At 33.3% G+C, this 17,978-nt stretch overlaps 2 protein-coding genes across 2 annotated transcripts; both read right to left on the minus strand.

Moving 5' to 3' along the window:
* Positions 1 to 1,977: 1,977 nt before the first annotated feature.
* On the minus strand, positions 1,978 to 2,942 carry LOC111887384 (uncharacterized). Its single transcript, XM_023883551.1, has 2 exons — positions 2,823 to 2,942; positions 1,978 to 2,409 (listed from the first exon to the last, which is right to left on the minus strand). The coding sequence occupies exons 1-2, from the start codon at positions 2,940 to 2,942 to the stop codon at positions 1,978 to 1,980; spliced, it is 552 nt and encodes a 183-aa protein (XP_023739319.1).
* A 4,255-nt stretch (positions 2,943 to 7,197) lies between these two features.
* On the minus strand, positions 7,198 to 7,889 carry LOC111887385 (uncharacterized). Its single transcript, XM_023883553.1, has 2 exons — positions 7,693 to 7,889; positions 7,198 to 7,618 (listed from the first exon to the last, which is right to left on the minus strand). The coding sequence occupies exons 1-2, from the start codon at positions 7,887 to 7,889 to the stop codon at positions 7,198 to 7,200; spliced, it is 618 nt and encodes a 205-aa protein (XP_023739321.1).
* Positions 7,890 to 17,978: the final 10,089 nt, after the last annotated feature.

Genomic DNA, 17,978 nt, shown 5'->3' on the forward strand with positions numbered 1-17,978 from the left:
TGAAAACAAAATAACCTATATATATATATATATATATATATATATATATATATATATATATATATATATATATATATATTAAATCCGGTGGGGTTTTGAAACATGAATTTTTAAGGTTTCTGAATTTGCTCACGTAACTTTTGCCATTTACATTTTGACCCATAAAATAAAATAAAAAACCTCTGACGCATACAAAGCATGGCCCTTTCATAGTTAACAAGTATGGCAAGTATTATAAAACTATAAATAGACAAAAGATAAAAAAACAAATAATTTTGGTTTTGACTCTAATTTTATCGGTACAACGTTCATTATAGAAAGTATTAGACCCTAGGGCTTGCCGGCTTGAGAAGGTACTGTGGGCCCATGAAGTTAACCCAAACTCTTTAAGAAGATGGTTTAATGGGCTTTTAAATTGTGAAAAGCTATGGGATCTTAATCTAACGACAAGTTTTATTTATTTATTTTTATTTATTTATTTATTTACTTTTTGTAAGTGTTGAAATGATTAACAATACTTTACCCTTATGTAAACAATATATGTTTAACCTTATGTAAAACAAAATTATTTATTTTGATAAATGCTATAAATTAAAATTATGATGTATTAAACTCATCCCAAGTATTTTCTACTTCTTGATTTGACGAGTTTGAAACATAAAACGATCTATTATTATATCGAGTTCAAAATTTAAATCTCTCAACGAAACTAAGATTTGATATGTGGAATTAGGTTGAACAAAAAATAATTGGTCATATTGAAATAAAATATTTTTCTATTGGGCAAATTTGACATAAAAAAATCATACTTTGAAAAGGTCTATGTTATAAATATGTATACCAAATAAATTTATCTTGTTACCTAGAAAATTGACTAGTATAGTTAGTTTCTTATTAGGTAACATGGTCTTTTATTTACCCACACAATTTATATTATATGCCTTTTAGTGTTAATTTTAAAATAATTAATAATAAGTTGGTTAGTATGCAATGTGTCCTTTTTTCAATTTGTTTGTCTTATGTTTGAACGTTAGTGTTTACTATTTAATGCAACAAAAGCATCTTATCTAAACACCATTAACATATCAAAATGGAGTGATTACCTTTTGACCAAGTGGTTGATTTAGTAAGATTGATAATATATTAATTTGATAAGCATCATCTAAAATATTCCATAAAGTTTGGCCGAAAGCATAATAACCGAGGGCCCGCCCAATTTTGACGGATGATATGTCATCATCATGTAAGATATATCATCAAATATATATGTATGTTTAGGTTCACAAGAAATCTAATTTATAATGAAAACTGAATCTCCTACACTATGGGCATGACTACTTAAATTCTAACGAAAGAAAGTTGAAGTTGAAGATTCCTCTTTTTCTAACTTCACATATATAATATTGTTGAAAGTTTGGTGGGAGTTATCCGGATTCATAAATAGCATTGTGAGCTGAAACATAAGTGACTTTTACACGACAGTATGAAAAAAAAAATTACGCATTGGAATTTAAATATATATAATTTCATATTTTACGTATAACTACCATATTTTTAATATATCGGATGTATGATTTTACAGTAAGGGTTGCACGAGAGAGTTAGGGGTTGCATGGTAGTAGAAAAAATAAAATTTTCAAAAATTTTCGAAAATTTTTCCACTGCGGCCGGAAAACTTAGGGGTTGCCGGTGCCACTGTGGACCACCCCTAAGTCCGCCCCTGTATATAGATTTATGAATAAATATCAATTTCTTAGTCGACGACAACTCATTAAGATTAGTGTTCGGCACACTACTGCAGGGCCGGTCCCGAGAATTCAAAAGCCCAGGACAAGCCGGTAAAAAAGGCCCTTAGGCCTTAAAGTGTAACGAATTAAAATTACATAAACTATTTTTTTTTTAAAACGACAATAAACTTTATAGCAATAAACATAGCAAAATCATAGTATTTTAATGAATAATTACATATCTTAACAGTTAACCGATGATCCGTAAAGCTCTCCTAGCGTTCTTGATAGCAAATTGGTTGAGCAATTCTTCGTAGTCTATGCTCTCTAAGATTTCGTTCTTGATAGATATCATCGCCAAAACACTAAGTCTTTCTTGGAACATTGTGGAGCGTAAGTAAGACTTCATTAACTTCAACTTAGAAAAACTCATTTCTGTAGATGTCGTCGTTACTGGAATAGTCAACAATATTCTATATGCAATGCTTGCATTTGGGAAATAATCAAGTTCTTTCAAAAACTTCAAAACATCTATGGGGTTGCTAAATTCATTGGTTTCCAATGTGTCAAATAATTTCAACTCCGTATAAAATTCTTCAGCATCAATATCCGATCTTTCTTCAAACTTGAGTGCTTTTTCAAGATGATGACAAGACGACTTAAGATCTTTATCTTCAATTCCCTTGAAAGTATGTGGAAATAAAAAACCAAATACTTAGTCATACTCTTTGAATTGTTCAAATCTTGTCTTAAGAGAAGAAATATCTTGATCAACAATGTATAACAAATAATTAACTATGAAATTCTCTTTAGGTGTAAATGAAACTTCTTCTCTAGTTGAACTCTCATCAAACTTTTTTTTTTCCTTTCAATCAAACGCTTTTGTGAAAATATTGGATAAATACTCATTTCAATAGCAATGTCCTTAGCTTCATCAATCGCTTTTAAAAAACCAGTTTTTCTATAATCCTTGAAGTACCCAATCAATTTGTTTATTTATGTAATAGCATTATTAAGATGCATATCCTTTGACTGTAACTTTTTACTCATAATATTCACATGGTTTAGCACTTCATTCCAGATAATAGTTGATACCAAAAATTTAAAGTCACCAAGTTCTTTTTCTGCTAGTGAAGTTGCTTCACTTGCAATTGCAGCATCATTATCTTTTTCTCCAACTTGAAGTAAAGCTTCTTGTACGTCAACAAGTTGCATTTTAATAGCCTTTACACTCTTAACTCGGCTTTCCCGACGAGTTTGACACAATGACTTAATACTCCAAGCTTTTACATTATATTTTAGGATTTCCCACCTCTTAGTAGAATTTGCAAAGATAGTATAAATACGTTGGATGAATCCAAAAAAAGTTCTTTCCTTTAACACACTTGTTAGCCATATCACATAATGTTAGATTAAGAGAATGACAACCACAAGGAGTGTAAAATGCTCTAGGATTTATATCTAAAAATCTCCTTTTCACTCCTTGGTGTTTTCCTTTCATGTTTGCTCCATTATCATAGCCTTGACCGCACATATCATCAATTTCAAGACCAAAAGACTTTTAACTCCTCAAGTGTAATATCAAATAGTCCTTTTCCGGAGGTATCATCAACATTCAAAAAACCTAAGAATGACTCATCGACAGTAACAAAATCTTCCTATTCTAATAAAAGAATAGATTTAATTCTATATTGACAAGTGTCATACAATTAGAACTCCTCATCTCCATATTCTAATAAAAGAATAGTTTTAATCTCCCTTTGACATGTGTCATCCTATTAGGCCTCCTAATAAATACATATTTTATTCTTTTTTTGCTAAGTGACATCCTATTAAACCTCCTAATTAATAAATGCCACTTGTCAACCTATTGATTCTCAATTTCAAATTTCAAATTTTAAATTTCTCACTCTAATTAAATTAAATTAATAACATTAGAATAAAAATTAAAATAAAATTAATAAAAATTATAAGATGATATAATTTCACATATTTATTCAAATTAACAATTATAATTTTATATAACTAAAAAAATTCCTTTTAATTAATAATTTATTTAAAATAATTGAATAATAATTTTGAGTTTTCACCATGAAAGTTTAATTAATTTTTTCACCGTGGTTCCCACGGGTTATATACTAGTTAATGTTATATATCACTTATCATGCCACTTGTCAACCTATTAATTATCCATTTCAAATTTTAAATTTTAAATTTCCACTCTAATTACATTAAATTAAAATTGATTATCCATTTCAAATTTCAAATTTTAAATTTTCCCACTCTAATAATATTAAATTAATAATTGATTCTTCATTTTAAATTTCAAATTTTAATTTTCTCACTTTAATTATATTATATTAATAACATTAGATTGAAAAATAAAATAAAATTAATACATATTATAAGATGATATATCTTCATGTATTTATTTAAATCAATGATTATAATTTTATATAACTAAAAAATATCTCTCAAGTAATAATTTATTTAAAATATCAATTAATAATTTTGATTTTTTGATATCAAAATTTAATTAATTTTATAACCGTGGTTCTCACGAGTTATAAACTAGTTATATGATAACTTTAAATTCCTCACTATTATATTCATATGTTTTTGGTGACTTGAATCGAGAGTACAATCAAGTATGATTGAGTAGTACTTTGCTTCCTTTATCGTCTTGATAAGTTCTGTTTTAATTTCTTGAACTATCAAAAGTATTAGTTCGTTTTGGATCGTGTGCCCAAGATAATGCACATGAAACTTGTCATTTGTGATCCGCCGCACATGCTCTTTGATAACTGGGTCAAACTCTTCAAACATTTCAATGGCACCCTAAAAATTTCCATTACCTGTTAAATATATTTAACAAATAAAAAGTGGAATCTATAATAATTAGGGGTATAAACGAGCCGAGCTGATCCCGAGCCTAACCAAGCTCGAGCTCGGCTCGTTTAATTTTGAAGAAGCTCGAGCTCGATTCGAGCCTTAAAATGAAGCTCGAGCTCGGCTCGTGAACAATTTAGCGAGCTCGCGAGCCTAAACGAGCCTATATATATATATATATATATACACACACTCTCTCTCTCTCTCTCACACACACACACATTTATATATATATATATATATATATATATATATATATATATATATATATATATATATAGTCTCGTTTAGGCTCATTTAGGCTCGCGGGCCCACTAGCTGAAGCTCGGCTCGAGCTCGTTTAATAAACGAGCCTCATATTTGGGCTCGAGCTCAGCTTGGGCTCGTTTAATTTGATCTCGAGTCGAGCTTTTAATGAGTCGATCCCGAGTAGCTTGCGAGTAGCTCGGCTCACTTACACCCTAATAATAATAATTAGACAAAACTGCACAAATGGTCCTTGTGGTTTGCTGAAAATTGCTACTTTGGTCCAAAAAGTTTTGGACTAACACCACAGGTCCAAAGTTTTCATTTTGTTGCGAGTTTGGTCCAATTTACTTTAAACTTTTTTCTAATGATGATTTTACCCTTCTTTTTTGTTTTTTCAATTTTTTTATTTATTTAAATATTTTTATGATTAAAAGAAAATACTTTCTCTCTCTCTCTCTCTCTCTCTCTCTCACGTTCCAGACTCGATTTCCCCATCATCATCTTCATTTAAAAACTCGATTTCCCCATCATCATCTTCTTCTTTATCATTAGCTTAAAACGTGACCATCATGAGCCACTATCACTACCGATTTGTAGATTCTTACTCCACAGGTCAAATCTGCAAACAAGATCTGGTTCAAGGTGGAGAAACCAAATGTTCAAATGGTGGAGAAATTGAGCATGTCGTCTGGTTCAAGGTTAGATTTACGAACGAAGGTTGAGATTTACGAACCCAGAAATCCGAATTTTACTTCACATTTTGCAAATACTAGTATCGATTTCTCGATTCCAATCGTGTGCAAACGAATTTTCATTTTTGCAACTCGTTTTAGAGTTTGTCAACACCGATTCAGAAGATGCTTAGTGTAAGATCTAGATGAGTTGAGCAAGAAAACTGACTGATTTGATGTTTAAACTTGGAGATCCATCGTTTTTTCTTGATTCGAATGTCGATAAGGGTAGAAATGACAAATCTGGTGAAGATTCGAGTTTCAAATTATTGGTTCAGAAATGATAAACCCTAGACATTCTTCACCATTAACAACGGAAATGGAATCATCCATTCCTGGGATAATTTTTTTGGTGTGCGATGGAGATGAACACATCCGAGAAGGGTTTTCTATCCTATAGAGGGAGGGGTGAACTCATGAACAAACGCATATGTTGTGTAAGGTTTTTGTTTTTGGGATAATTTTTAGGCGTAGATGAAGTAGAAAAAATTCAGGTGGAGATAGAGGTAGCAGATGGTGGTGGCAACAGTCTGTGATGGTGACAGATAGGGGTGCAAACGAGCCGAGCCGAGCCTGGCCAGGCTCGGCTCGGGCTCGTTTAAGTTATATGAGGCTCGAGCTCGTGCTCGACTCGATTCGAGCTTTCTTTTACTGAGCTCGGCTCGAGCTCGTAAAGAGTTATACAAGCTCGGCTCGAGCTCGGGCTCGACTCGTTTTTATCGGGAGTGCCTAAATAAGCTTAAGCTCGGCTCGAGCTCGTTAAAAAGCTCGTTTACTAATACCCGAAATTCATAATTCCCCTAATATGTTTTTATTTTAATATATATATATATATATATATATATATATATATATATATATATATATATATAAGTAATAATAAATAATATTATATAAAGGCTCGTTTAGGCTCGCGAGCCTAATCGAGCTTTGTGACATAGGCTTGAGCTCAAGCTCGTTTAATAAACAAGCTTAATATTAAGCTCGAGCTCGGCTCGGGCTCGTTTAAAATCGGTTTCGATTCGAGCTTTTAACGATCCGATCTCGAGTAGCTCATGAGTAGCTTGACTCGTTTGCACCCCTAGTGACAGACGTTGGTGGTGGCGGATGGTAGTATAACGATGGTGGTGGGGAATATGTTCTTGAGTTTATGACATGTTCTTGAGTTCATGAATGATGGTGGTAACCAATTTTCTGGAAAAATTAAGATGAGAGAGAGAGATGTATTTTTTTAATTTTTCTTTTAATTATAAAAATATTTAAATAAATAAATAAAATTGAAAAAACAAAAAAGAAGGGTAAAATCATCATTAGAAAAAAGTTTAAAGTAAATTGGACCAAACTTGCAACAAAATGAAAACTTTGGACTTGTGGTGCTAGTCTAAAACTTTTTGGACTAAAGTGACAATTTTTAGCAAACCACAAGGACCATTTGTACAGTTTTGTCTAATAATTAACAAAAATGTATTTGTTGGAATTGGAAAAAAAATATACAATCTATAGTTACCTTTTTTATACAACTTTTCATTTGATCTACGAAATGCTAAATTATGTTTAGCAAGAAACTTAACTATTGCAATGATTCGCAAAATGACTTATTTTCAGTAATCTCTTTCTTTCTTGAATTGCTCGTATTGAACTTTATCAATTGTTTCATTTAAGTTAAATCTTTTACGCATATCAAACCACTTATTCCTATTTGTGAGATGATCCAAGGAAATTTCGTGTTCTTTAACTCTACTGGTAACATGGTACCAATCCGAATAACCTTCGTCACCTAATTTACCTTTAGAAATCCCTTTTCTAAACACTTTACAACAAAAACAAAATACTTTGTCGAGATCTTTCGAATATACTAGCCATTCTTTATCACACTTCTCCAAATTTGGTAAAGTTTTTGTATATAAAGCTGTAGAAAATCGTCTACCAGATTTATCGTAGGGACCATACATATTACTAGTATCTCTTTTAGGACCTCTCTCAACCAAAAGTTTAAGCTCTTCATAATTAAGTTTTTCCCACCTTCTTGGATCACATATATCAACAAGCTCTTTAACGGGCTCTTGCTCTTCTACATCTTCTACTTCTACTTCTACATTTTCTTGATGTTGAATTCTACGTCTTCTACTTCTACTTCTACATTTTCTTGGTGTTCAACATGCTCTTCAACATGCTCTTCAACAGGTTGTCTATGAATAAACTTATCTAGAGCACCGACGTCGGTCTTTCTCTTTTCTTCTTCTAGTTTTCTCTTTTTACGTTTTTGACTATCGGATGGTTGTTTAGACTTCATCACTACAAGTTCATTACGTTCAACTTTCAATATTCAATTAAATACATAAAACATAATCTGATAATTTGATTTTAGCATCTAATAAATTTCAACAAAATTTCAACATGCAATCAAATAAACAATTTGAGATCTTAGATAATATCATAATAATCACAATTTCAACATTAAACATAATGTCAACATTCAATCATATAATCAGATTTTTGATTTCAACTTAATTTCAAAATTTAATCAATAATCACATGAAAGAGATTCAATCTTAATTGAATTAGTGAATTCTGATTATGATCAAGTTCAATTATTCTCTAATGATTCAAGTTTAATTGCTCATCAATCATCATTCAATTATAAACTAATAAAACTATTAATCTGATTATCTAAATAAGTGAATAATCAATTAGACAATTACCTAATATGAAGTTAATCAGTTATGACCGATCAATCTTCAATGTTTCTCCTTCTTTTCTGTCGTAGCGAGTTAATAGTCACATGCGATAAGAGCCTAAGCCACTAATAATCATCAATTAATCAATAATAATTGCCAATTGATGAATAATCACTGAAACCTTTGTTGCCGACCTGCTGTCTACGTTTTTGGATTAAGAAAATATTTGGGATAACATTAAAAATGGGCTGCAATTGAATATATTAATTTTTTTGGGCCCCTTAAAAAACCAGGCCCTATGCACAGACCCTGGTTGCCCCCTTACCACTGGCTATGCACTAGTGTAAACTATCACGACATAAAACGGCTACGTTTTATATTATTATCAAAATGAGAAGTACAATATACAATGAAAGGAAAAGACAAAGTATATGAACTAGCAAATTAAGGTTTTTTTTAGCTAAAAACTAAAAAAATACTACTTATTCCTATATATAAACACTATCGATGTCTAATTCAACAAAATTTATATAGTCTCGATTTCAATTTTCCACTATGCGAAATAGTCGATGTGGAATGGGGCCATGGTGTATACAACGGCCACTTGGCATACCATATTAAGAAATGGCCACTATCAAATATATACTTACACTAGTTGTGATACCCATATATTATACGGGTTAATTAAAACAAAATGCTAATATAAACGATTAAATGAAAATTTTATTTGAATTTGAAATTTAAAATAACTAAAAATTATGAGAAAAAATCATGCAAAAAATAAATAAATTAAAATTATGTGTTTAGTTATCAGATTTGTGTACTAAACGGGTAAATTATAACAAATGTTAAACATAAAGGTTTAAACTGTAAATTTATTTGAAATTGAAATTAAAATTTAGGATTTGAAATTTGAAATTAATAGTCATTATGGTAGGTTTAATTTATGGAAACTAAATTAATGATATATTGGAAATGAAAAATAAAGTAAATGACAAGTGGAAAATAAATATATCTCAAAATTATGACAAAATAACATGTGGCCAATTGAATGTGAGAATGACAAGTGACAAAATCATTCTTATTTATTAGGGTAGATATGTATTAATAACTTAAAAATGTTTTTTTCGAAAATTTTCAATTATTTTGCCTTTTAAAAATGTTTTTTTATCTACAAAATGAGTAACTAGGATTACGTCTCCCGGTCTCACAGAATATAGTGGTCTCACACGAACCTAACCATATATATATATATATATATATATATATATATATATATATATATATATATATATATATATATGGTCGAGATCCGTTGAAAATTAATAGTATCCCGAGAACCCGAGAACTAAAAGTGGAAAATTAGATCAAAATTAACTCATTAAGGGTATGATCGTCATTTTACCAATCTCAGTTAATGTTTATTTCTTTTGTGTTATTGAAATATTAATAAAATGTCTAAAATTAACATAATAAATCAAAATTTCTGATGTTTTTTTTAAAAAAAATATTAATTTTTGATTTTTTTATAATAAAATGCAGGTTTTTAAATTTTTTTGGAAAACGTGAATTTTCTTTTAAAAAGTGAAAAAAATACTTTTTTTTAATCTGCATTTTTTTTAAAACAGTAAATTTTTAAAATTTTGTACACTTTTAACCAAAAAAACGACGTTTTAGGTGCATATATACATATTTTTTCAAGTGCATATATTTTTATTTTTTATACATTAATATTCGTAAGTAAATAATAATAAAATCATTTTTATTTACTAGTCCTTAAACACAATAGTAAAAGTATTTTGTTTGATACAATATAAAATATAAAAAACAAAAAAATGCTACAAAATTTCAAAGAGTTTTCATGCATTCGTGTCAAGATTTCCATATTTTCTTAAATTGATCACTTTTCACATCTTCAATATCATCCACAAATTATTCGAAATCTACAAGAAAATTAAAAAAAAATTGATTAATGCAAGAACACTCATAAAAATGCATATGTGTATATCATGCAAGATTCACATGTGATTGTATAATGTGATATTCACATGTATTTATCTTTTAAGATTCTAATGTAAAATTCACATTTTTTAAAAAATTAGTAATTAACAAAGAACACTCACACAAAATGCATGTTTCCATATAGACTTTATTTATATGTGATTACTTGTGATTTTGTCACACCCCCAAACCTGACGACGGAAACGTCCGAGGTGGAGGACTTCATTTGTAGTATCACAACACATGCATCATAGTAATCAAAGTACAAACAATCATTGTATTTAAAAAGTATAAGTATTTACATGTGTTCAATCATTGTATATTGAAACTAAAATAATTATACAAAAGAAGAAGATATGACTCAAAATAGATCCACCATCTCAAAAAGCTCGGGGAGTACCTGTTTATTATTTCCCTGAGAATACAAGTAATTTGAAAAGAGAGTATCAACATAAAGTTAAGTGAGTGCATAAGTATTTATGTTTGAAAGGATGTATCTATATCTTGAATATGTAAACTGTTTCAGAAAATCCTATATTTTCTGTTGTATATGAAAAGTAGTTTTATTCCCATAAAACCATTATATTTGTAAACCAATGTTCTGTATTTGTATTCCTTTATGTAAAACTTGTAACTGAGAGTGTGCCTGGTTTCACCAGCTGTTATTGAAAACTGTAATATACTATTGTAGTTTGCATTTTGTAAACTGGTAATTTGAAGATGTACTTACGTTTAGTTGTTTATACATTAACGTTTTTTAATATCTTTTTAATGAGTTATTATAACCATACAGTAACTAGAAGGCTTGAAACAAATGCTTTGTAAGCGTTTAAACTGTTGATAACAGTTGTCACTCATTGGCGTGTATGCCTGACTGTAGCTACAGTATGATTGAGGGGTTGTCAATCCGAATATAGATCTACACACAACTTCTTTCGATCCCCTGATTCGAGACTCTGGTTATAATATCAAGACTTTAACTATGTTGTTTAAATGAATTAAACAACCTAAATTGAATGACTCATCAAAAGCATATAAACGTTACATGTATAATAGTTATGAAAACCCAATCATTTTGAAATAATCATTGATTGTATATTCATGAATTAGTATTCTTAACATGTATTTGAAAACTGTGAACCCTTGATTTATTTTGAATCAAACCTTTGTTTCTTGTAAAACAGTGTATTCTAGTATCCTTGAATCATGAATTATTGCTCTATGTATCATAAATTATACCTATTATAATTTATATGTACTTTCTGAATTGGTATTTAACTATTTTTGCATGTAACCCCCTTGCTCAACATGTTACAAAGGTTATTTAAACTGATGAAATAACTTTTATATTTATATACATATACAATTATACATAAGTAAAATTTAAACGACATTCGGACAAATAACTAGTACTATAAGCCCACATCCAAACAAGGAAAAGGACCCAGAATGAGTTATCAGTCATAAGCCTCTTAAATCTTATATATATATATATATATATATATATATATATATATATATATATATATATATATATATATTTATAAATATGAATTTTTGGGGAAAAATATAAGTTTATAAAAGAGTTTAATATTTTGAGTATTTTTGATGACTTAATGTCATTTTATCACGATTTGAAATCATTTGTTTGTAACAGAAAGCTCTTGCGTTAGACTTGTATTCCCCCCTTAAAACGGTAAAAATTATGAAAGTACGAGGGTATGAACTCACTTGATAAGTGGTTATTTGGATAGCGTTTCGTTTTCTGGAAATGAGTTTATTTGGTAAAAAACCGGCTTTATTCAGGCAGAGTTTCGACTGGAGAAATTTGTTTTTCTCGAGAATCTCGGGGCTTCGAGGCTTGCTTAGGGTTTTAGATATGATACTGGGCTTTAGGGGTTGTAGGTGAGGTTATGGGAGTGAAAGATATAAGAGTGTGTGAAACCATACATCACAGGTGGAACACTAACTCTACCGGAACACCTTAGAGGTACAGACTCGTCAATCGGCTCAACAGGAGTTTCCTCATGAGGTTGATTGCTAGTGTTTGAGGTTCCTTCACCGCTTGACTCTTGAAGCTCTTCAAGGTCAATTTGCCTCCCATTGTCTCCTTGGCCTATGAGATCTCTCTCTCTCTCTCTCTCTCAAGACTCCTCTCCTCGCAATGAAGACAACATTGTCACCTGGTCTGTAGAAGAGATAATCAAAGGATTTAAATGGGTAGCCGATGAAAATACACCGCTTACTTTGAGGTTCGAATTTGTCGTGACTCTCGCGTCTCACGAAAGACTCGCAACCCCAAACGTTGATGTGTGCTAACGAGGGAAGCTTCCCTGTCCACATATCGTGAGGTGTTTTGGCAACCTTCTTAGTAGGGAATAGATTAGGGATATGGGCGGCTGTCTCTAAGGCATACCCCCGGAATGAGATAGGTAACGAAACTCAAATCATCATGGAATGAAGCATGTCCAACAAGGTTCGATTGCGCCTCTCAGCCACACCAATAAGCTGTGGTGTCCTAGGTGGTGTCAACTGTGAAAGAATTCCACATTCGTTAAGATAGTCAAGGAACTCGATACTAAGATACTCACCACCCCGATCGGATCGGAGCATCATTATCTTCCTGCCCAACTGATTTTCCACTTCTTGTTTAAACTCTTTGAATTTCTCAAAAGTTTCTGACTTGTGTTTGATTAAGTAGATATAGCCATATCTGCTGTAATCATCAATAAAAGTCACATAGAAGCGGTTAGCATCCCTTATGGCGGTTCTGAAGGGCCCACACACATCGGTGTGTATGAGATCCAACAAACTTTCACTCTTGTAAAAAGTACCTGTAAAGGGTGACTTGTTCATCTTACCAAGTAAGAAAGATTTGCAAGTGTCATCCGACCTTAAGTCGAAAGACTCCAAAACTCCAGCCTTTTGGGGTTGGCCTATGCGCTTCTTGCTGACATGTCTAAGACGACAATGCCACAAGCCTGCCTTATCCAGTTCATTAGAAGAATCAATGTGCAACACATTATTTCCTAAGTTGTCTACAACCATCACAATTTCATATATACTATTACAAGGTAATGCTTTAAAATAAAAACACCATTATAATAAGCATTAATAGCACCAATTCCATTATCAAATGAAAAACTAAAACCTTGTTTGTACAAACCATGAAAGGAAATAATATTTCTCGCCATTTCAGACGAGTAGCAAAAATTATTCAAATCTAACTCTAAACCACTACTAAGCAATAGAGAGTAAACTCCAATCTTGGTGACATGTGAAACCTTCCTATTCCCATGATCAAGTTGATGTTCCTGTGATCCGCATCCTTACTTCTTTTTTGGCCCTGCACATCAGAACAAATGTGAAATCCACAACCTATATCAAGGACCCAAGAACAAGAATGTGACGATTTATTAGATAAAATAATATAAATAGCTGCATGGGTTGCCTTAACCTTCCTCTCTTTAACATCCTGCAAGTATTTGGGGAAACTTCACTTCTAGTTCCCTTTCTCATGACAATAGAAACACTCTGCTTCCTTAGGAATGGTAGAGGGAGTAGCAGAACCATCCTTGGTCCCACTTGAAGAGGATCATTCAAAAGACTTTCCCTTGCAGCTCTTAGAGGGAGCCTTCCTCTTCTTCCCCTTACCTTGTCTAATTTCCAGAAGAGGGGCGGTGGTAAGAGTAGTAACAACCAATTTACCTTTGAGACTACTTTCAACAGTCCTCAAAAGCCCTTGAAGTTTGCTACGTGTGACCTCCTCCTTGTTCATATGATAGGTCATTCGGAACTGATCATAACATTGAGGTAAGGTGTGTAGAATGATATCCATAGCCAGCTCCTTATCAAAGTTCACATTCAATTTTAGCAAAGACTCGACATACCTTTGCATTTTCTGCAAGTGGGCCGTGATGGGTTCACCATCCTTCATCTTAGTTGTTATCATGGAAGAGATGATTTCATACCTCTCTTGACGAGCACTCTGAAGGTATCTTTCCATCAGGTCCAGGTGCATCTTAAAAGGGTAGAAGTCCTCATAGGACTTTTGGAGTTCAGCTGTCATGGTGGCCAACATTATACAAGACACCTTGTTGGCATCCTTCTCATGAGTCCTAAACTCAACGATCTCCTCAGGAGTAGCAGAAGACTCATCAATTTTCTTAAGCTCCTTGTCTAGGATATATTCCTTGTCCTCATAGCGAGTGACCATCCAGATGTTCCTAATCCAATCATTGAAGTTGGAATCATCAAAGATGACTCTCCCACACAAGTTAATGAGAGAAAAGGAGCTAGTAGGGTTTGAGCTAGAAGCAGTGTTGGAAGACATCTGAAAAAACAAAGAAAGACAAATTTTAGATTAGATAAAAATGTTAGAACGTAGTTCTTTCAGGATCGATTGATTCCATGCATGCAAACAAATAAGTACGCAAATATAGACACGAATATGGTTTGAATATGATGAATGATTAATGATTCAACACCTCCGAAGAGCTCGACTAAGAACTTCGACTGTAGAGGTGTTTTACGATTACAATACTCAAACGTAATAAAAGTTGTTCTATAATGCACACATGCATGCATATATACAGTCTAACCTTACAAGAGAATCACGGATGGACAGGCCCAATCCGGATATAAAACAAAAAGCCCAAGATGCAACATAATAAGCCCTAACAATATCCCCCTTTGCGTCTTTGGGACCGAGACTTTAACTCTGCTTAACAACCGAAGACTTCTTCACCATCTTGAATATCCTCGGGATGATAGCCAAAAGATGGTACCGAAAGGTAATGTACCAACGAAGCATATCAGTGAAATTTTTCTTGTCAGCATCCGGGTTTTGCTTGCACCGATGTATCAAGTTGATAATGTGCTCCAAGTAGTCTATAGAAAATAGGTGCTTATCTACCAGAGCAAACAAAAACCTGTGAGATTCACCTTTAGTAAACATCACAGTCAGATGTGTCGAATCAATTTTCCCTATCTTCATAGTGATCACATCCCCTGGCTTTTGAGTGAGCTTGACCGTCGGCTTCTTGTTCATCACTTTTGCTATCTCCTGATCCATCGTTGCAACTTCATAGATGTAGGAGGCTAACGTTCTTTTTAAGTGCTCTAGAATCAGCTCATACTCCTTCGGATCAGAGAGCAGAATGTTGTACAATAATATCCAATCATGAGGATTGAGATTGGGTAGATCTGCTAAAGAAATCATTGAAACTGAATTTGCAGACCCTCGAGTAATCTTGAAGTGCACGTTCACAAACCTTCCAGCCGGTGTCGGTTTCAATACCTTGACTGTTATAATTTTCTGTGCACTGCATGTCAAGTATTGAGGTTGGCCATACTTTAGGTAAAAGTCAATAAGCTCTTGGTCAACCTTAGCACTATGAAAAGGAACCTCAACAGTTCACTCAAAACAATGGAATGTAAATGCTTTCCTTGTAATTGGCATATCGAACTGTGATTCCTTTGAATTATCACAGTCGAAAGAAGCAATCGGTTCTAACCAATAAACACTCGGTGATTCTATTGCTTGACTGATTAGTACCTCTCTAGTCCACTCAGGAAACAAAGCCTTCTTACACTTCAAGACATCTTCTTCTTCTTTGTTACACCTCTCTATTTCCTCTGCATCTTTTGTTATTTTCAGATTGTCATCCAATTCTTTATCCCTTTTCTTACATTTGAGGGCTTCAGCAATAGGCTCTTCTGCATCACTATCACTGTCATTAACAACCTTTTTCTGCTGATATGTTGGACCAAAACTTGAAGCTACATTAACCTTCAGTTCTTTAGAGACTGGAATATTCAGTTTTAAGAGTTTTAGTTTTTATCATCAGTTTCTGTTGATCACCCTCTCCCCCTTGTTTTGGAGTAATGAAAGGCTTCGAAACACCTTTCATCTCATGAATCCTGGCACGGGCAGGAAGCAATTTACCAGCAAGATGATTCCGGATGGTGATAGTTAGAATTGGATCATGAGCACCAAGGAGATTGGTCAACATGTCCGCGACATCACTTGCACAACTTTCTCGGTTTTTAATAAGGTAATCTCCTTCTCGGCTTGAGCCTGTTGAACTTTTTGAACTTCAATGGAAGAGGCTTGACGAGCAATTTCTTCTTTTAAAGCACTCTCTTTGGCAATATCAGCATGAAGTGAGTCCAGCCGAGAGGAAACTGAACTTATAAGGGAAGTATTTTTGGCTTTGATGGAGGAACGAACATCAACAAACTTCTGTTGTTCTTCCTGTAGAGAGTTTGAAAGAGATTCAATGGATTTATGGAGTTTGGCAGCATTCGTATCAGCATGCTCTTTAAGAGAATCGAAAAAGAGCTGCGTAGTTTGAACAACTTTAGCAATATCGGCAAAGGCTTTTCTGCAAGTAGAAGTCGATTCGTTGATTGCATCAGTTGATTTGTCCATAGCCGTTGCATATTTTTCTATGGCAGTTTCCACAAAAGCTTTAAGAACTACCCCACCATAAGCTTTGTTGTCTTCAAGTAACTGATCCAACTTTTCATTAATGCTCTACAACTGTTGGTGATTGACAGGAGCGTCATTGTATTCATCAGATTGAAGCTGATAGGGACTAAAGTATGTAGAGTCATACTCATCATTGTCTCCTCCTAGAGTAGCACCGGAACTGGTTGAGTTGGTTGGTGAAAGTGGTTTAGTGATGACAGGAGGTTGAATGTCAGTAGTTGCCCCCGTATCAGATACGTTGGTGACTACTGTCTGTTCAGGAATGGTAGGAGTGGGGGTTTGGGTAATGATAGGAGCTAAAGGTATTATCGAAATAGGTGTAGAAGAAACTAGTGTAGAAGACATAGGTGGTGCGTTTGAAGTTGTAGTGGTGAAAGTGGTTGTAGGAATGGAAACAGAAGTAACTGGTGGTGTTGAAATAGAGGTTGATGTAAGAACAACCGAAACTGTAACTTTTGGTTTCGGTGAGGGAGGTGGGGTTGGTTGTTTATGAGAAGGAGATTCGGTTGGAGTAGGAGACCTAGGTGGAGTATTTCCTCTTGGAGATTCCTGACGAGAGTCCTCTACTGCGTCATTGTCGTTACCTGAGTTTGGAGGAGTTGGAATCTAGGATTTTCTTGCCATTCTTTTAACCTTCTCCGGCTTAGAAGAACCCTCTTTCTTCGACTTTCTCTTCTTTGATTTGGAAGGCTTAGTTTCATCCTTCTCAGTTGTTTCCTTCTTTACCCTTTTTCCTTGGTTGCTTGGCTTGTCAACTGCATCCAAGGCAGCTTGTTGTTCCGGAGTAAGGACTCGTGGTTCTTTTGGAGGAAGCTTTCTGTATTCCGCCATAACCTTACTTTATGCTGAGACACAACGGAACATTGATTCAGGAATAGATCCCTTGTGGTGAAACTTCGTGGGATCAGATATGATGATCTTCTTGGTATGAAACGTAGCAATGGAAGTGATAAGGACATCCTTCATCACCAGAATTTCCAAAGTATCTATAGCCCTCCTTGTGATAATGGTCCAGAACCTTCCACATGAAATCTCAGAATGAAGAGTGGAAGTATTGAGGCTCTGGAAAACCTGAGACCAAATTATAGACCCATAATCAAGATTCAAACCGTTGTAAAGACCATAGAGGATTGTCAGAAATCCTTTACTGGTGCCATCCGATCCAGCACTACATTCCGCCAAGCTTTTAATCAAAAGAGTAAGAAGCCCA

This window comes from Lactuca sativa, chromosome 8, assembly GCF_002870075.4.
Source record: "Lactuca sativa cultivar Salinas chromosome 8, Lsat_Salinas_v11, whole genome shotgun sequence".
Classification (NCBI taxonomy): Eukaryota; Viridiplantae; Streptophyta; class Magnoliopsida; order Asterales; family Asteraceae; genus Lactuca; species Lactuca sativa.

What these genes read in the sequence shown, in the direction of transcription:
- LOC111887385 (XM_023883553.1), bottom strand. Translation starts at nt 7,889, where the DNA reads ATGAAGTCTAAACAACCATCCGATAGTCAAAAACGTAAAAAGAGAAAA. An exon ending in GAATTCAACATCAAGAAAAT is followed by an intron (nt 7,619 to 7,692) that starts GTAGAAGTAGAA and finishes TGATCCAAGAAG; the next exon opens with GTGGGAAAAACTTAATTATG.
- LOC111887384 (XM_023883551.1), bottom strand. Translation starts at nt 2,942, where the DNA reads ATGCAACTTGTTGACGTACAAGAAGCTTTACTTCAAGTTGGAGAAAAA. An exon ending in TTGGTGACTTTAAATTTTTG is followed by an intron (nt 2,410 to 2,822) that starts GTATCAACTATT and finishes CATACTTTCAAG; the next exon opens with GGAATTGAAGATAAAGATCT.